This window comes from Bombina bombina, chromosome 1 (assembly GCF_027579735.1).
Source record: "Bombina bombina isolate aBomBom1 chromosome 1, aBomBom1.pri, whole genome shotgun sequence".
NCBI lineage: Eukaryota > Metazoa > Chordata > Amphibia > Anura > Bombinatoridae > Bombina > Bombina bombina.
Window position 1 is genome coordinate 996,175,084 of NC_069499.1, and position 14,627 is coordinate 996,189,710.

The 14,627-nt window shown below is 42.2% G+C and overlaps 1 protein-coding gene across 7 annotated transcripts in view; it reads right to left on the reverse strand.

Moving 5' to 3' along the window:
* RALGAPB (Ral GTPase activating protein non-catalytic subunit beta) overlaps positions 1–14,627 on the reverse strand; it is an 843,236-nt gene that overhangs the window by 655,758 nt on the left and 172,851 nt on the right. For all 7 annotated transcript variants that reach the window (XM_053712501.1, XM_053712446.1, XM_053712384.1 and 4 more), the window contains 2 exons: positions 3,576–3,724; positions 3,236–3,452 (listed from right to left, as the gene is read on the reverse strand). In XM_053712501.1, coding sequence (XP_053568476.1) covers positions 3,236–3,452; positions 3,576–3,724 — 366 coding nt within the window. The remainder of the gene's footprint in view (positions 1–3,235; positions 3,453–3,575; positions 3,725–14,627) is intronic.

Genomic DNA, 14,627 nt, shown 5'->3' on the forward strand with positions numbered 1-14,627 from the left:
ACAACGACAATCTCCTCGATTGCGGCGTGCCTAAGACCGCTTGTGAGGTTACTGAAACAAGCAGACTTAGGAAACAACGGAGTCTTAAAGTATGCTGCCAACCGGGTCACTTCCTGATCCAGATTAACAAATGCAAGGCTAAGCGAGCAAACGCTAAGCCCCGCCCTTCGTGGGCGGTAAACTCAACCCGGCTAAGTAGTAATCATGTAGAAAAAAACAATGCCGGACAAGTGAAAAAATCAATGTGTCCCCTCAAGAGAACTGCCGATTATGGCAAATGTTAGAGCAGAGTACACCGGAGTATATAACTCCAAGCTATCAATCCCCAGTGTCAAGCCCACACGCTCTGTCGCCCTTTCTGTTTGTCCATTCAACCGGGCTAATAGAATAAATTACCCATGGTAATTACGGCTGTCACAGAGCCATGAGGGGAATACACCCATGCAGATAAGTATAAGTGCAAAATCGATTACCCCTTACTTATATAAGAAATAAAGGCCAGTCAGTTCTGAGCTACTTAGTGTCCCAGAAATTAAAGACTGCACATACCTCAATGCTGAGCGACAGCATGACTTGTCCACATGATGAAGAGGTCCTTTTAATCTCCTCCTGTAGATCTGTGGGAACAAACAGGGTCTTAGATAATAGCTGCTAAAACCATCATCAGCAGGGCAGCACATAGTATGGGAGGCGCAGAGAGAATGAAAATCTCCCCAGTTCCCATTGCTTAAAAGCCACCTGTAGCTCTACTCTAGAGGCTGACAAGGAATACAGCTACACTCTGAATAAAATAGCACTCACTGATACCATTTTAAAAACAACAAACTCTTGATTGAAGAAACTAAACTAACACCTCACTTTGCCTCTTCCTATCACTAACACAGGCAAAGAGAATGACTGGAGTGGGGGGAGGGGAGGAGCTATATATACAGCTCTGCTGTGGTGCTCTTTGCCTCCTCCTGCTGACCAGGAGGCGATATTCAACAAGTAAGGATGAAATCCGTGGACTCATCGTATCTTGTAAAAGAAAAGTGGATTTTTGATTTTGCAATAATTAGGTTATTAGTAATCCTAATGACTGCTGTTTCTGTGGAGAGTTAAGGGTGAAATTCAGATTGCAATGGATAAAGGAGGGAGTTTAATGTGAGGAAATGTGATAAATGTGTATATAGAACACTTTCCAGACGTTTTGAGGCAAGGGGGAGTAGGGAAATAGGGTGGTAGTTGGATGGGGATGATGGATCAACAGAATATTTTTTGAGGATGTGTGATAAGTGCATGTTTAAGGGATGAGGAAAATATACCAGTGCTGAGGGAGAGATAAAAAATATGTGAGAAATGGAGTAAGAGTAGAAGAGAGGGAGGGGTTTAAGGGGACAGGTAATGAGGAAAAAGGAGGATTAAAGGGCAGAAACCTCTTCCTCAGTAGCAGGGGCAAAAAAAAGAGTTGAATCTGTGGCTTTGTGGGTTTTGGACATCAACAAAGGTTTGAGGGAGTTGGAGACTGGTAGTATGTTGAGGGATTTAATTTCTGATGGAATCAATTGTTTTGGTGAGGTAGCTGGCAAGATCTCGAGCAGAGAGAGAAGTGTAGATAGGAGGTGGGCGGAGGAGGGTATTAAAAGTGGAAAACAGATGTTTTGGGTTTGAAGAAAGAGTAGTAATCCTGCTTATAGAATTTAAGGGTAGAATAGTAAGAGTTTAAGATGAACTTGTAATGAAGAAATTAAGATGAACGCCGGGAATTTCTCCAAATGTTGCTCATCAGTGCGGGAGCATCTGCATAGGTAGCTTGTCAGAGGAATGTGCTAGAGAAGCTAAGGGCATGACTTTCAAGCTATAGTAGAATGTGCCAATATGTCAAGGACCAATCTAACAGTGGAATTATAGAGACATATTGGTCAGGGTAGGAAAAGGAGGTGATGAAAGAGAGCAGAGGTTTGAGAGAGTTTGAAAGACTAATCCTAGTGATCCGATGCTTCTGTGGAGATTGGTGTTAGGATCCTTTGAAAGGGAATAAAGGTAAACTGTACAGAATATATTGCAGTCCCTTTAATAAGTGTATAACACAGTACGTAAATAAGTTAATGCCCAAAACATAACAAATCTGTGGTGCAAGTAGAAAGTAGCAGAACAGGATCCTCCACACAACGCAAATATGAAAAACATGGCTCAAAATAGTAAGTCTTTATTCCAAACATATTAAAAACATACAAAAAGAGACCCCCAGTCCACAAAAGCAAGTTAAAAAAAAATAATAAGTAAAAATGGATCATAACACTAAGTTAACCCTGGCTCTGAATATCTTTTCTGACAGGTGAAAATGGCTTTTCAGTTATGATGAAATAGAAGCCAGAAGGCACGCTAAAAGCCCACCAATAGTGCCAAAGCTATCTTAGAGCGATTTTGCTGATCCCTAGTGTGAAAAGTGTAATAATGTCAAAACCGCAGGGGGAAGAAGTAATGGCTGCTTCATTAGCATCGGCGCGTGTTAAACCCGGAAGTGACAGTACCTCAAAAATTATAAAAAATTTAAAAAAGTGCCTAAGGCAATGCAATGCATTTGTACTTACCTCTCAGCACCTGTGTCTACTGAGCTCACCTCAGTTCCAAAATAATATATCTAGTAGGCAAGCCCATCTGAGGCCATGCAAGCACAGGGCCACACTAAGTCAGGAGGATGGGCAGATAAATCCTCATTAAACCTGGGAGTCATCTCACTGGAAAAAGAATTTTCACTGCCTGACAAAAAATTTTTCCTGTCTACCCCTTTTGTAGGCTTTCTAAGGAGGAAATAGTATCTCAAGTAAGTCAGAGAATCCCACTCTGGGTCTTGCAGATCACATTTCAGAATTTCACCTCTCTCCATCAAAAAAGCAAAAGTGTGACTGAGGTATACAGGGAAAGTGGGAGAGTGCAAAACTCTAATATGTAAGGGTGCTTTGCCTCCTAGTGGACAGGGAGTGTTATCCCACGTGTGATGATCTCATGGACTCCCACCATGAAAGAAAAATGATTTAGCAACTTTATCTGCTGATAGAGCTGGGGAAGGTTAACCAAAAGTCATTTCATTACTTCATGTGAAATGATTTTATATACTATATATACTATACTATATATAGAGATCCAAACCCTCTACCACCTGCCTATTTATATGCACATTAATCTTGCAGGTAGGAAACATCAGAATACTCAATTGAGAGAAGGCTTTGATGAAGTTGACAACACTACATACCTGTCATACTGCTGTCACGGTTCACACCGTTTTGCAACTTGCAATGAACTAAAGCTGCGTCAAACAACCACGAGCCAAATAGGTTCAGAATGCTGTTGACTTTTGGTCGTGTGGGAGCAGGCAGAGGTCTTGGCTCAGAGCAGGTTTGATTTGGGCTTGATAGTGGAGAGGTGGAAGATGCCTGATGTTGAACTTTTGTGCCATGGGTGGTATTTACCTTGTACAGAACAAAATTTAATGGATGCAGAATTAATAGAATGAATGGGTCATAGATAATTGGTTATTATTCACTTATCTAAGTTTAGTGCTCTGCATTACAGATAGTGAGAGTTTGACTTACCACACCAGGTTTCATATTGGGCTTGTTCACAGTCACTGCTCGATGCCCTCGGCTGCGTGGAGGAGTGGTATTTGTAGCTGTACTTTGAGGTATGCTGAGCCTGTTCCCTGGAGTAGGTGGGGCACTGTCGGCTCTTGGGCGTGAAATTCCTAATAGAGAATATACAAGTCACCTGAGGCTTACCTTCTTGACATTTCATACATGCACAAATTTTGCTCAGTTATTTTATCATAATTAAAATAGACTTTGGAAAGACAGCAGTTTGTATTGCAATCTACAAGCTTAAATTATTTTCTACAATAATTAAATTAACAAAGAAATTGGGTTTTAAAGATGAAGAGATACATACCTATATGGTAAGAACACACACATTGTCTTACTCTTCAGGTCCCAAATTCAAACTAAAAAAACATTTCAATCAATATTTTCTTTATTAAAAAGCTGACTTGCAGGGTTGTCTTACTTAATAGCCTACCTGCTCAGCTAATACAGTGTCAAATCCTGCAATCATGAATTTTATAAGCTTAGCCTTTATGCATATAATTCACCATGGACAAAACAGAATTTTAAACTTTCTCTCAGGAAGAAGGAAAAGTTTAAAAAAAGAGGGCGCTATGTAAGATAACAAAATTTATGCTTACCTGATAAATTTCTTTCCGGGCATGGAGAGTCCACATTCCAATTACAAGTGGGATATTCAACTCCTGGCCAGCAGGAGGAGGCAAAGATCACCCCAGCAAAGCTGTTAAGTGTAACTTCCCTTACCCATAATCCCCAGTCATTCAGCCGAAGGAAAATGGAAAAAGAAACACAAGGGTATAGAGGTGCCTGAGGTTTTTTCAAAAAAATCTTTGCAAATTATAAATTAAAAAGAGGGCGGGGTTGTAAACTCTCCATGCCCAGAAAGAAAGAAATGTATCAGGTAAGCATACATTTTGTTCACGCATCATTCCAACTACTAGTGGGAACCAATACCCAAGCTAGAGGACACGGAATGAAAAGGGAGGGAGAACAAGGCAGGAGGACCTAAACAGAAGGCACCACCGCTTGAAGAACCTTTCTCCCAAAAGAGGGCTCAGCTGAGGCAAAAGTATCAAATTTGAAAATTTGGAAAAGGAAGCAAACAGGACCATGTTGTCGCCTTGCAAATCTGTTCCACAGAAGCTTCATTTTTGAAAGCCCAAGATGAGGAGACAGCCCTAGTGGAATGAGCTGTAATTCTCTCAGGAGGCTGCTGTCCAGCTGTCTCATAAGCAAAACAAATCATACTTCTTAACCAGAGGGAAGGGTTAGTAGAAGTAGCCCTTGGACCCTTACGCTTTGCAGAGAAAATAAACAGGGCAGAAGATTGGCAAAAATCTTTAGTAGCTTGTAGGTAAAATTTTAGAGCATGCACAACATCCAAGTTATGCAAAAGACATTCCTAATGAGAAGGATTAGGACAAAAAGGAACAACAATTTCCTGATTAATGTTTCTATCCGACACCACCTTAGGGAGAAACCCCAATTTAGAACGAAGGACTGCCTTATCTGCATGAAAAAAAAAAAATACGGGGAATCACACTGCAGAGATGAAAGCTCAGAAACTCTGCGAGAAATAGCGAGGAGAAACAAAACCTTCCAAGATAACAATTTTATATCAACAACATGCATCGGCTCAAACGGAGCCTGTTGCCAAACTTTAAGAACTAGGTTAAGGCCCAACAGGTTTAAACACAGGCCTGATTCTGACCAGGGCCTGAATAAAAGCTTGAACATCTGGTAAATCTGCCAGACGTTTGTGCAAAAGAATAGACCATGCAGAAATCTGACCCTTCAGAGTACTGACTGACGAACCTTTCTCCAGGCCATCCTGAGGAAAAGAAAATATTGGGGGAACGCTGAGTCTTCGATAGGAGCAATACATATAGTAGACTGATAAGCCATAGAGCCTGACTCTTAAACCACACTATAGCATCCGCCAACAATGACATCTAAGGTGTGGAATAGTCCTTCATGTCTACCAGGGACCTGTACAAAAAACAGAATTTATGTTTACCTGATAAATTACTTTCTCCAACGGTGTGTCCGGTCCACGGCGTCATCCTTACTTGTGGGATATTCTCTTCCCCAACAGGAAATGGCAAAGAGCCCAGCAAAGCTGGTCACATGATCCCTCCTAGGCTCCGCCTACCCCAGTCATTCGACCGACGTTAAGGAGGAATATTTGCATAGGAGAAACCATATGGTACCGTGGTGACTGTAGTTAAAGAAAATAAATTATCAGACCTGATTAAAAAAACCAGGGCGGGCCGTGGACCGGACACACCGTTGGAGAAAGTAATTTATCAGGTAAACATAAATTCTGTTTTCTCCAACATAGGTGTGTCCGGTCAACGGCGTCATCCTTACTTGTGGGAACCAATACCAAAGCTTTAGGACACGGATGAAGGGAGGGAGCAAATCAGGTCACCTAAATGGAAGGCACCACGGCTTGCAAAACCTTTCTCCCAAAAATAGCCTCAGAAGAAGCAAAAGTATCAAACTTGTAAAATTTGGTAAAAGTGTGCAGTGAAGACCAAGTCGCTGCCCTACATATCTGATCAACAGAAGCCTCGTTCTTGAAGGCCCATGTGGAAGCCACAGCCCTAGTGGAATGAGCTGTGATTCTTTCGGGAGGCTGCCGTCCGGCAGTCTCGTAAGCCAATCTGATGATCCTTTTAATCCAAAAAGAGAGAGAGGTAGAAGTTGCTTTTTGACCTCTCCTTTTACCGGAGTAAACAACAAACAAGGAAGATGTTTGTCTAAAATCCTTTGTAGCATCTAAATAGAATTTTAGAGCGCGAACAACATCCAAATTGTGCAACAAACGTTCCTTCTTTGAAACTGGTTTCGGACACAGAGAAGGTACGATAATCTCCTGGTTAATGTTTTTGTTAGAAACAACTTTTGGAAGAAAACCAGGTTTAGTACGTAAAACCACCTTATCTGCATGGAACACCAGATAAGGAGGAGAACACTGCAGAGCAGATAATTCTGAAACTCTTCTAGCAGAAGAAATTGCAACTAAAAACAAAACTTTCCAAGATAATAACTTAATATCAACGGAATGCAAGGGTTCAAACGGAACCCCCTGAAGAACTGAAAGAACTAAATTGAGACTCCAAGGAGGAGTCAAAGGTTTGTAAACAGGCTTAATTTTAACCAGAGCCTGAACAAAGGCTTGAACATCTGGCACAGCGGCCAGCTTTTTGTGAAGTAACACAGACAAGGCAGAAATCTGTCCCTTCAGGGAACTTGCAGATAATCCTTTTTCCAATCCTTCTTGAAGGAAGGATAGAATCCTAGGAATCTTAACCTTGTCCCAAGGGAATCCTTTAGATTCACACCAACAGATATATTTTTTCCAAATTTTGTGGTAAATCTTTCTAGTTACAGGCTTTCTGGCCTGAACAAGAGTATCGATAACAGAATCTGAGAATCCTCGCTTCGATAAGATCAAGCGTTCAATCTCCAAGCAGTCAGCTGGAGTGAAACCAGATTCGGATGTTCGAACGGACCCTGAACAAGAAGGTCTCGTCTCAAAGGTAGCTTCCAAGGAGGAGCCGATGACATATTCACCAGATCTGCGTACCAAGTCCTGCGTGGCCACGCAGGAGCTATCAAGATCACCGACGCCCTCTCCTGATTGATCCTGGCTACCAGCCTGGGGATGAGAGGAAACGGCGGGAACACATAAGCTAGTTTGAAGGTCCAAGGTGCTACTAGTGCATCCACTAGAGCCGCCTTGGGATCCCTGGATCTGGACCCGTAGCAAGGAACTTTGAAGTTCTGACGAGAGGCCATCAGATCCATGTCTGGAATGCCCCACAGCTGAGTGACTTGGGCAAAGATTTCCGGATGGAGTTCCCACTCCCCCGGATGCAATGTCTGACGACTCAGAAAATCCGCTTCCCAATTTTCCACTCCTGGGATGTGGATAGCAGACAGGTGGCAGGAGTGAGACTCCGCCCATAGAATGATTTTGGTCACTTCTTCCATCGCCAGGGAACTCCTTGTTCCCCCCTGATGGTTGATGTACGCAACAGTTGTCATGTTGTCTGATTGAAACCGTATGAACTTGGCCCTCGCTAGCTGAGGCCAAGCCTTGAGAGCATTGAATATCGCTCTCAGTTCCAGAATATTTATCGGTAGAAGAGATTCTTCCCGAGACCAAAGACCCTGAGCTTTCAGGGATCCCCAGACCGCGCCCCAGCCCATCAGACTGGCGTCGGTCGTGACAATGACCCACTCTGGTCTGCGGAATGTCATCCCTCGTGACAGGTTGTCCAGGGACAGCCACCAACGGAGTGAGTCTCTGGTCCTCTGATTTACTTGTATCTTCGGAGACAAGTCTGTATAGTCCCCATTCCACTGACTGAGCATGCACAGTTGTAATGGTCTTAGATGAATGCGTGCAAAAGGAACTATGTCCATTGCCGCTACCATCAACCCGATCACTTCCATGCACTGAGCTATGGAAGGAAGAGGAACGGAATGGAGTATCCGACAAGAGTCTAGAAGTTTTGTTTTTCTGGCCTCTGTCAGAAAAATCCTCATTTCTAAGGAGTCTATTATTGTTCCCAAGAAGGGAACCCTTGTTGACGGAGATAGAGAACTCTTTTCCACGTTCACTTTCCATCCGTGAGATCTGAGAAAGGCCAGGACAATGTCCGTGTGAGCCTTTGCTTGAGGAAGGGACGACGCTTGAATCAGAATGTCGTCCAAGTAAGGTACTACAGCAATGCCCCTTGGTCTTAGCACAGCTAGAAGGGACCCTAGTACCTTTGTGAAAATCCTTGGAGCAGTGGCTAATCCGAAAGGAAGCGCCACGAACTGGTAATGTTTGTCCAGGAATGCGAACCTCAGGAACCGATGATGTTCCTTGTGGATAGGAATATGTAGATACGCATCCTTTAAATCCACCGTGGTCATGAATTGACCTTCCTGGATGGAAGGAAGAATAGTTCGAATGGTTTCCATCTTGAACGATGGAACCTTGAGAAACTTGTTTAAGATCTTGAGATCTAAGATTGGTCTGAACGTTCCCTCTTTTTTGGGAACTATAAACAGATTGGAGTAGAACCCCATCCCTTGTTCTCTTAATGGAACGGGATGAATCACTCCCATTTTTAACAGGTCTTCTACACAATGTAAGAATGCCTGTCTTTTTATGTGGTCTGAAGACAACTGAGACCTGTGGAACCTCCCCCTTGGGGGAAGTCCCTTGAATTCCAGAAGATAACCTTGGGAGACTATTTCTAGCGCCCAAGGATCCAGAACATCTCTTGCCCAAGCCTGAGCGAAGAGAGAGAGTCTGCCCCCCACCAGATCCGGTCCCGGATCGGGGGCCAACATTTCATGCTGTCTTGGTAGCAGTGGCAGGTTTCTTGGCCTGCTTTCCCTTGTTCCAGCCTTGCATTGGTCTCCAAGCTGGCTTGGCTTGAGAAGTACTACCCTCTTGCTTAGAGGACGTAGCACTTTGGGCTGGTCCATTTCTACGAAAGGGACGAAAATTAGGTTTATTTTTTGCCTTGAAAGGCCGATCCTGAGGAAGGGCGTGGCCCTTACCCCCAGTGATATCCGAGATAATCTCTTTCAAGTCAGGGCCAAACAGCGTTTTCCCCTTGAAAGGAATGTTAAGTAGCTTGTTCTTGGAAGACGCATCAGCCGACCAAGATTTCAACCAAAGCGCTCTGCGCGCCACAATAGCAAACCCAGAATTCTTAGCCGCTAACCTAGCCAATTGCAAAGTGGCGTCTAGGGTGAAAGAATTAGCCAATTTGAGAGCATTGATTCTGTCCATAATCTCCTCATAAGGAGGAGAATCACTGTCGACCGCCTTTATCAGCTCATCGAACCAGAAACATGCGGCTGTAGCGACAGGGACAATGCATGAAATTGGTTGTAGAAGGTAACCCTGCTGAACAAACATCTTTTTAAGCAAACCTTCTAATTTTTTATCCATAGGATCTTTGAAAGCACAACTATCCTCTATGGGTATAGTGGTGCGTTTGTTTAAAGTGGAAACCGCTCCCTCGACCTTGGGGACTGTCTGCCATAAGTCCTTTCTGGGGTCGACCATAGGAAACAATTTTTTAAATATGGGGGGAGGGACGAAAGGAATACCGGGCCTTTCCCATTCTTTATTAACAATGTCCGCCACCCGCTTGGGTATAGGAAAAGCTTCTGGGAGCCCCGGCACCTCTAGGAACTTGTCCATTTTACATAGTTTCTCTGGGATGACCAACTTGTCACAATCATCCAGAGTGGATAATACCTCCTTAAGCAGAATGCGGAGATGTTCCAACTTAAATTTAAATGCAATCACATCAGGTTCAGCTTGTTGAGAAATGTTCCCTGAATCAGTAATTTCTCCCTCAGACAAAACCTCCCTGGCCCCATCAGACTGAGTTAGGGGCCCTTCAGAAATATTAATATCAGCGTCGTCATGCTCTTCAGTATCTAAAACAGAGCAGTCGCGCTTACGCGGATAAGTGTTCATTTTGGCTAAAATGTTTTTGACAGAATTATCCATTACAGCCGTTAATTGTTGCATAGTAAGGAGTATTGGCGCGCTAGATGTACTAGGGGCCTCCTGAGTGGGCAAGACTCGTGTAGACGAAGGAGGGAATGATGCAGTACCATGCTTACTCCCCTCACTTGAGGAATCATCTTGGGCATCATTGTCATTGTCACATAAATCACATTTATTTAAATGAATAGGAATTCTGGCTTCCCCACATTCAGAACACAGTCTATCTGGTAGTTCAGACATGTTAAACAGGCATAAACTTGATAACAAGTACAAAAAACGTTTTAAAATAAAACCGTTACTGTCACTTTAAATTTTAAACTGAACACACTTTATTACTGCAAATGCGAAAAAACATGAAGGAATTGTTCAAAATTTACCAAATTTTCACCACAGTGTCTTAAAGCCTTAAAAGTATTGCACACCAAATTTGGAAGCTTTAACCCTTAAAATAACGGAACCGGAGCCGTTTTGAACTTTAACCCCTTTACAGTCCCTGGTATCTGCTTTGCTGAGACCCAACCAAGCCCCAAGGGGAATACGATACCAAATGACGCCTTCAGAAAGTCTTTTCTAAGTATCAGAGCTCCTCTCACATGCGACTGCATGCCATGCCTCTCAAAAACAAGTGCGCAACACCGGCGCGAAAATGAGGCTCTGCCTATGCTTTGGGAAAGCCCCTAAAGAATAAGGTGTCTAAAACAGTGCCTGCCGATATTATTATATCAAAATACCCAGATAAAATGATTCCTCAAGGCTAAATATGTGTTAATAATCAATCGATTTAGCCCAAAAAAAGTCTACAGTCTTAATAAGCCCTTTTTGAAGCCCTTATTTACAATCGTAATAAACATGGCTTACCGGATCCCAGAGGGAAAATGACAGCTTCCAGCATTACATCGTCTTGTTAGAATGTGTCATACCTCAAGCAGCAAGAGACTGCTCACTGTTCCCCCAACTGAAGTTAATTGCTCTCAACAGTCCTGTGTGGAACAGCCATGGATTTTAGTGACGGTTGCTAAAATCATTTTCCTCATACAAACAGAAATCTTCATCTCTTTTCTGTTTCTGAGTAAATAGTACATACCAGCACTATTTCAAAATAACAAACTCTTGATTGAATAATAAAAACTACAGTTAAACACTAAAAAACTCTAAGCCATCTCCGTGGAGATGTTGCCTGTACAACGGCAAAGAGAATGACTGGGGTAGGCGGAGCCTAGGAGGGATCATGTGACCAGCTTTGCTGGGCTCTTTGCCATTTCCTGTTGGGGAAGAGAATATCCCACAAGTAAGGATGACGCCGTGGACCGGACACACCTATGTTGGAGAAAGAGAGAACAGAGTAACCAACTCTGGCTTTCTATAACAGGGGTAGCAACAATGTTAGAAGTAAAGCAAAGACAACTTCGCTGCCTTCTAACTGCTAAAAGCCACCACTACTCTTACTAAAGAGATTGACACAGCTAGAACCCAATCCTTGCTTGCAGGAAAAAGTACCCATTAAAGGATTAAATATCTTCAGACACCATCTTTGCACATCCTCCATTGACAGAGGCAAAGAGAATGACTCGAGATTAAGGGTAAGGGAAGTTACACTTAACAGCTTTGCTGGGGTGCTCTTTGCCTCCTCCTGCTGGCTAAGAGTTAAATATCCAACCAGTAATTGGAATGACGTTGTGGACTCTCTATGCCATAGGAAAGAAATATATTATAATTCACTAAGACACAATCTGTTCGTATGAGGCACATACATACATATATAATATAAAAAGTCTCAGTATCAAAAATAGGGTAATGAAGATATAATATAATAAAGCAAAAAATAAAAAATTAGAAAATAAATAAAAAATACATTTTTGAATAAAATTTGTGAATAATAAAGATTAAGAAAAATAATAAAGAAAATATATATGTAATATTTTTTTTTTAAAAACCAACGTTAAAGTCCTTTACTTTGAGGTGTATTTGCTGGATTCACAAGTCAGCTCTTCTTCCAAAGGAGTGGGCTTGGAGGGTGGTTCTATAAGTAAAACAAAGAAGAGCACCCCATGGTGCAGAAAAATATTTTCTGATAGACAGTTTTCCAGCTGACTGACTCTCAAGGATATCAGTGGCAAATCAGATGTTAGTTATGAAACATAAAGCACAGAGAAAAAACCCAATAGTGCAGCACAATTTTGATGCCAAAGGTATATTGTGAAATGAGTGTATATATTACTCACATTTGGTAACGCACTAGAAAATAGTGCTGAATATTGCAGGCTGGATGTCAAAGTCACCAGCTGACTGTAATACTTTGGTCTACCAGGACGAATGATGATGATCCAAAGCCAGCTCCAGGAAAGGAAAAACAAAATTTATGCTTACCTGAAAAATGTATTTCTTGACACGGTGAGTCCACGGGATCATCAATTTAATTACTATTGGGAATATCACTCCTGGCTAGAAGGAGGCGGCAAAAAGCACCACAGCAAAGCTGTTAAGTATCACTTCCCTTCCCACAAACCCCAGTCATTCGACCAAAGGAAAAGGAGAGAAAGGAAATAACACAAGGTGCAGAGGTGCCCGAGGTTTATATAAAAAACTGAGAAAACAGGGAGGGCCATGGACTCACCGTGTCAAGAAAGAAAGAAATTTATCAGGTAAGCATACATTTTGTTTTCTTTCTTATGACACGGTGAGTCCACGGGATCATACTGTTGGGAATCAATACCCAAGCTAGAGGACACAGATAATAAGGGAGGGACAGGACAAGTCACCAAAACAGAAGGCAACACAGTCTGCAGAACCTTTCTCCCAAAAGAAACCTCAGTCGAGGCAAAAGCATAAAAATGTATAGAATTTTAGAAAAATGTGCAAAGAAGACCAACTTGCAGCCTTACAGAACTGTTCTACAAGGCCTCATTCTTGAAAGACCAAGAGGAAGACACCGCCCTGGAGGAATGAGCTGTAATCCTCTCAGGAGGCTGCTGTCCAGCAGTCTCATAAGCCAAACGTATAATGATTCTCAACCAGAGAGAAAGAAGTGGCAGAAGCTTTCTGACCCTTACGTTTACCAGAAAGGCAAACAAACAAAGGCAGAGGACTGACTAAGTCCTTAGCAGCATGCAACTAGAACTTAAGCACAAACAATGCTTAAGTGTAACAAACGTTCATTAGGAGAAGAAGGATTAGGACAGAGAGAAGGAACAACAATTTCCTGATTAATTTTCCTGTCCGAAACAACCTTAGGAAGAAAACCAAACCTGATCCGGGTAACTGCCTTATCTGAATGAAATATGAGATAAGGAGAATACCACTGCAAAGCTGAGCATTTAGGAAGTTTCCGAGCAGAATGAATAGCAGAAGAAACAAAACCTTCCCAGATAATAACTTAATATCTATGGAATGCATAGACTCCAACAGAGCCTGTTGTAAAAACCTCAAGAATAAGGTTAAGACTCCAAGGTGGAGCAACTGATTAAAAGGGACAGTCAAACCCAAAAAACTTTCATGTTTCAAATAGGGCATGTAATTTTAAACAACTTCCAATTTACTTGTACCACCAATTTTGCTTTGTTCTCTTGGTATTCTTAGTTGAAAGCTAAATCTAGGAGGTTCATATGCTAATTTATTAAACCTTGAAGGCCGCCTCTAATCTAAATGTATTTTGATAGTTTTTCACCACTAGAGGGCATTAGTTCACGTATTTCATATAGATAACATTGAGCTTATGCACGTGAATTTACCATGGAGACAGCTCTGACTGGCTAAAATTCAGGTCTGTCAAAAGAAATGAAATAAGGGGGCAGTCTGCTGAGGCTTAGATACAAGGTAATTACAGAGGTAAAACGTGTATAATTATAACTGTGTTGGTTATGCAAAACTGGGGAATTGGTAATTAAGGGATTATCTATCTTTTAAAAAAACAAAAATTCTTGTGTTGACTGTCCCTTTATATACAGGCCTGATACTGACCAGTGCCTGACAAAAAAAATAAAAATAATAATATTACCCATCTGGTACATCCGTCAGACAAGTGTAACGAGAAGCAGAATCTCACTCTGCCAGACGCTGACAACCCTTCTCCAGACCTACCTGGAGAAAAGAGATCCTAGAAATCCTGCCCCTATCTTCTAAGACTGGTGCCTGGATTTCCACCAATAAGGAATTCGAGCCAAACCTTATGGGAAATGTTTTTTTAGTAACAGGTTTGTTAGCCTGATCAAGGTGACAAAGACCACTGCAGAAAACACACGCATAGACAAAACTAAGAGTACAAAACACCAAACAGAGACCTAGATTTGGAGTATGGCGTTAGCCGTGAAAACCAGCGTTAGAGGCTCCTAACGCTGGTTTTAGGCTACCGCCGGTATTTGGAGTCACTCAAAATAGGGTCTAACGCTCACTTTTCATCCGCGACTTTTCCATACCGCAGATCCCCTTAAGTCAATTGCGTATCCTATCTTTTCAATGGGATCTTTCTAACTCCGGTATTTAGAGTCGTTTCTGAAGTG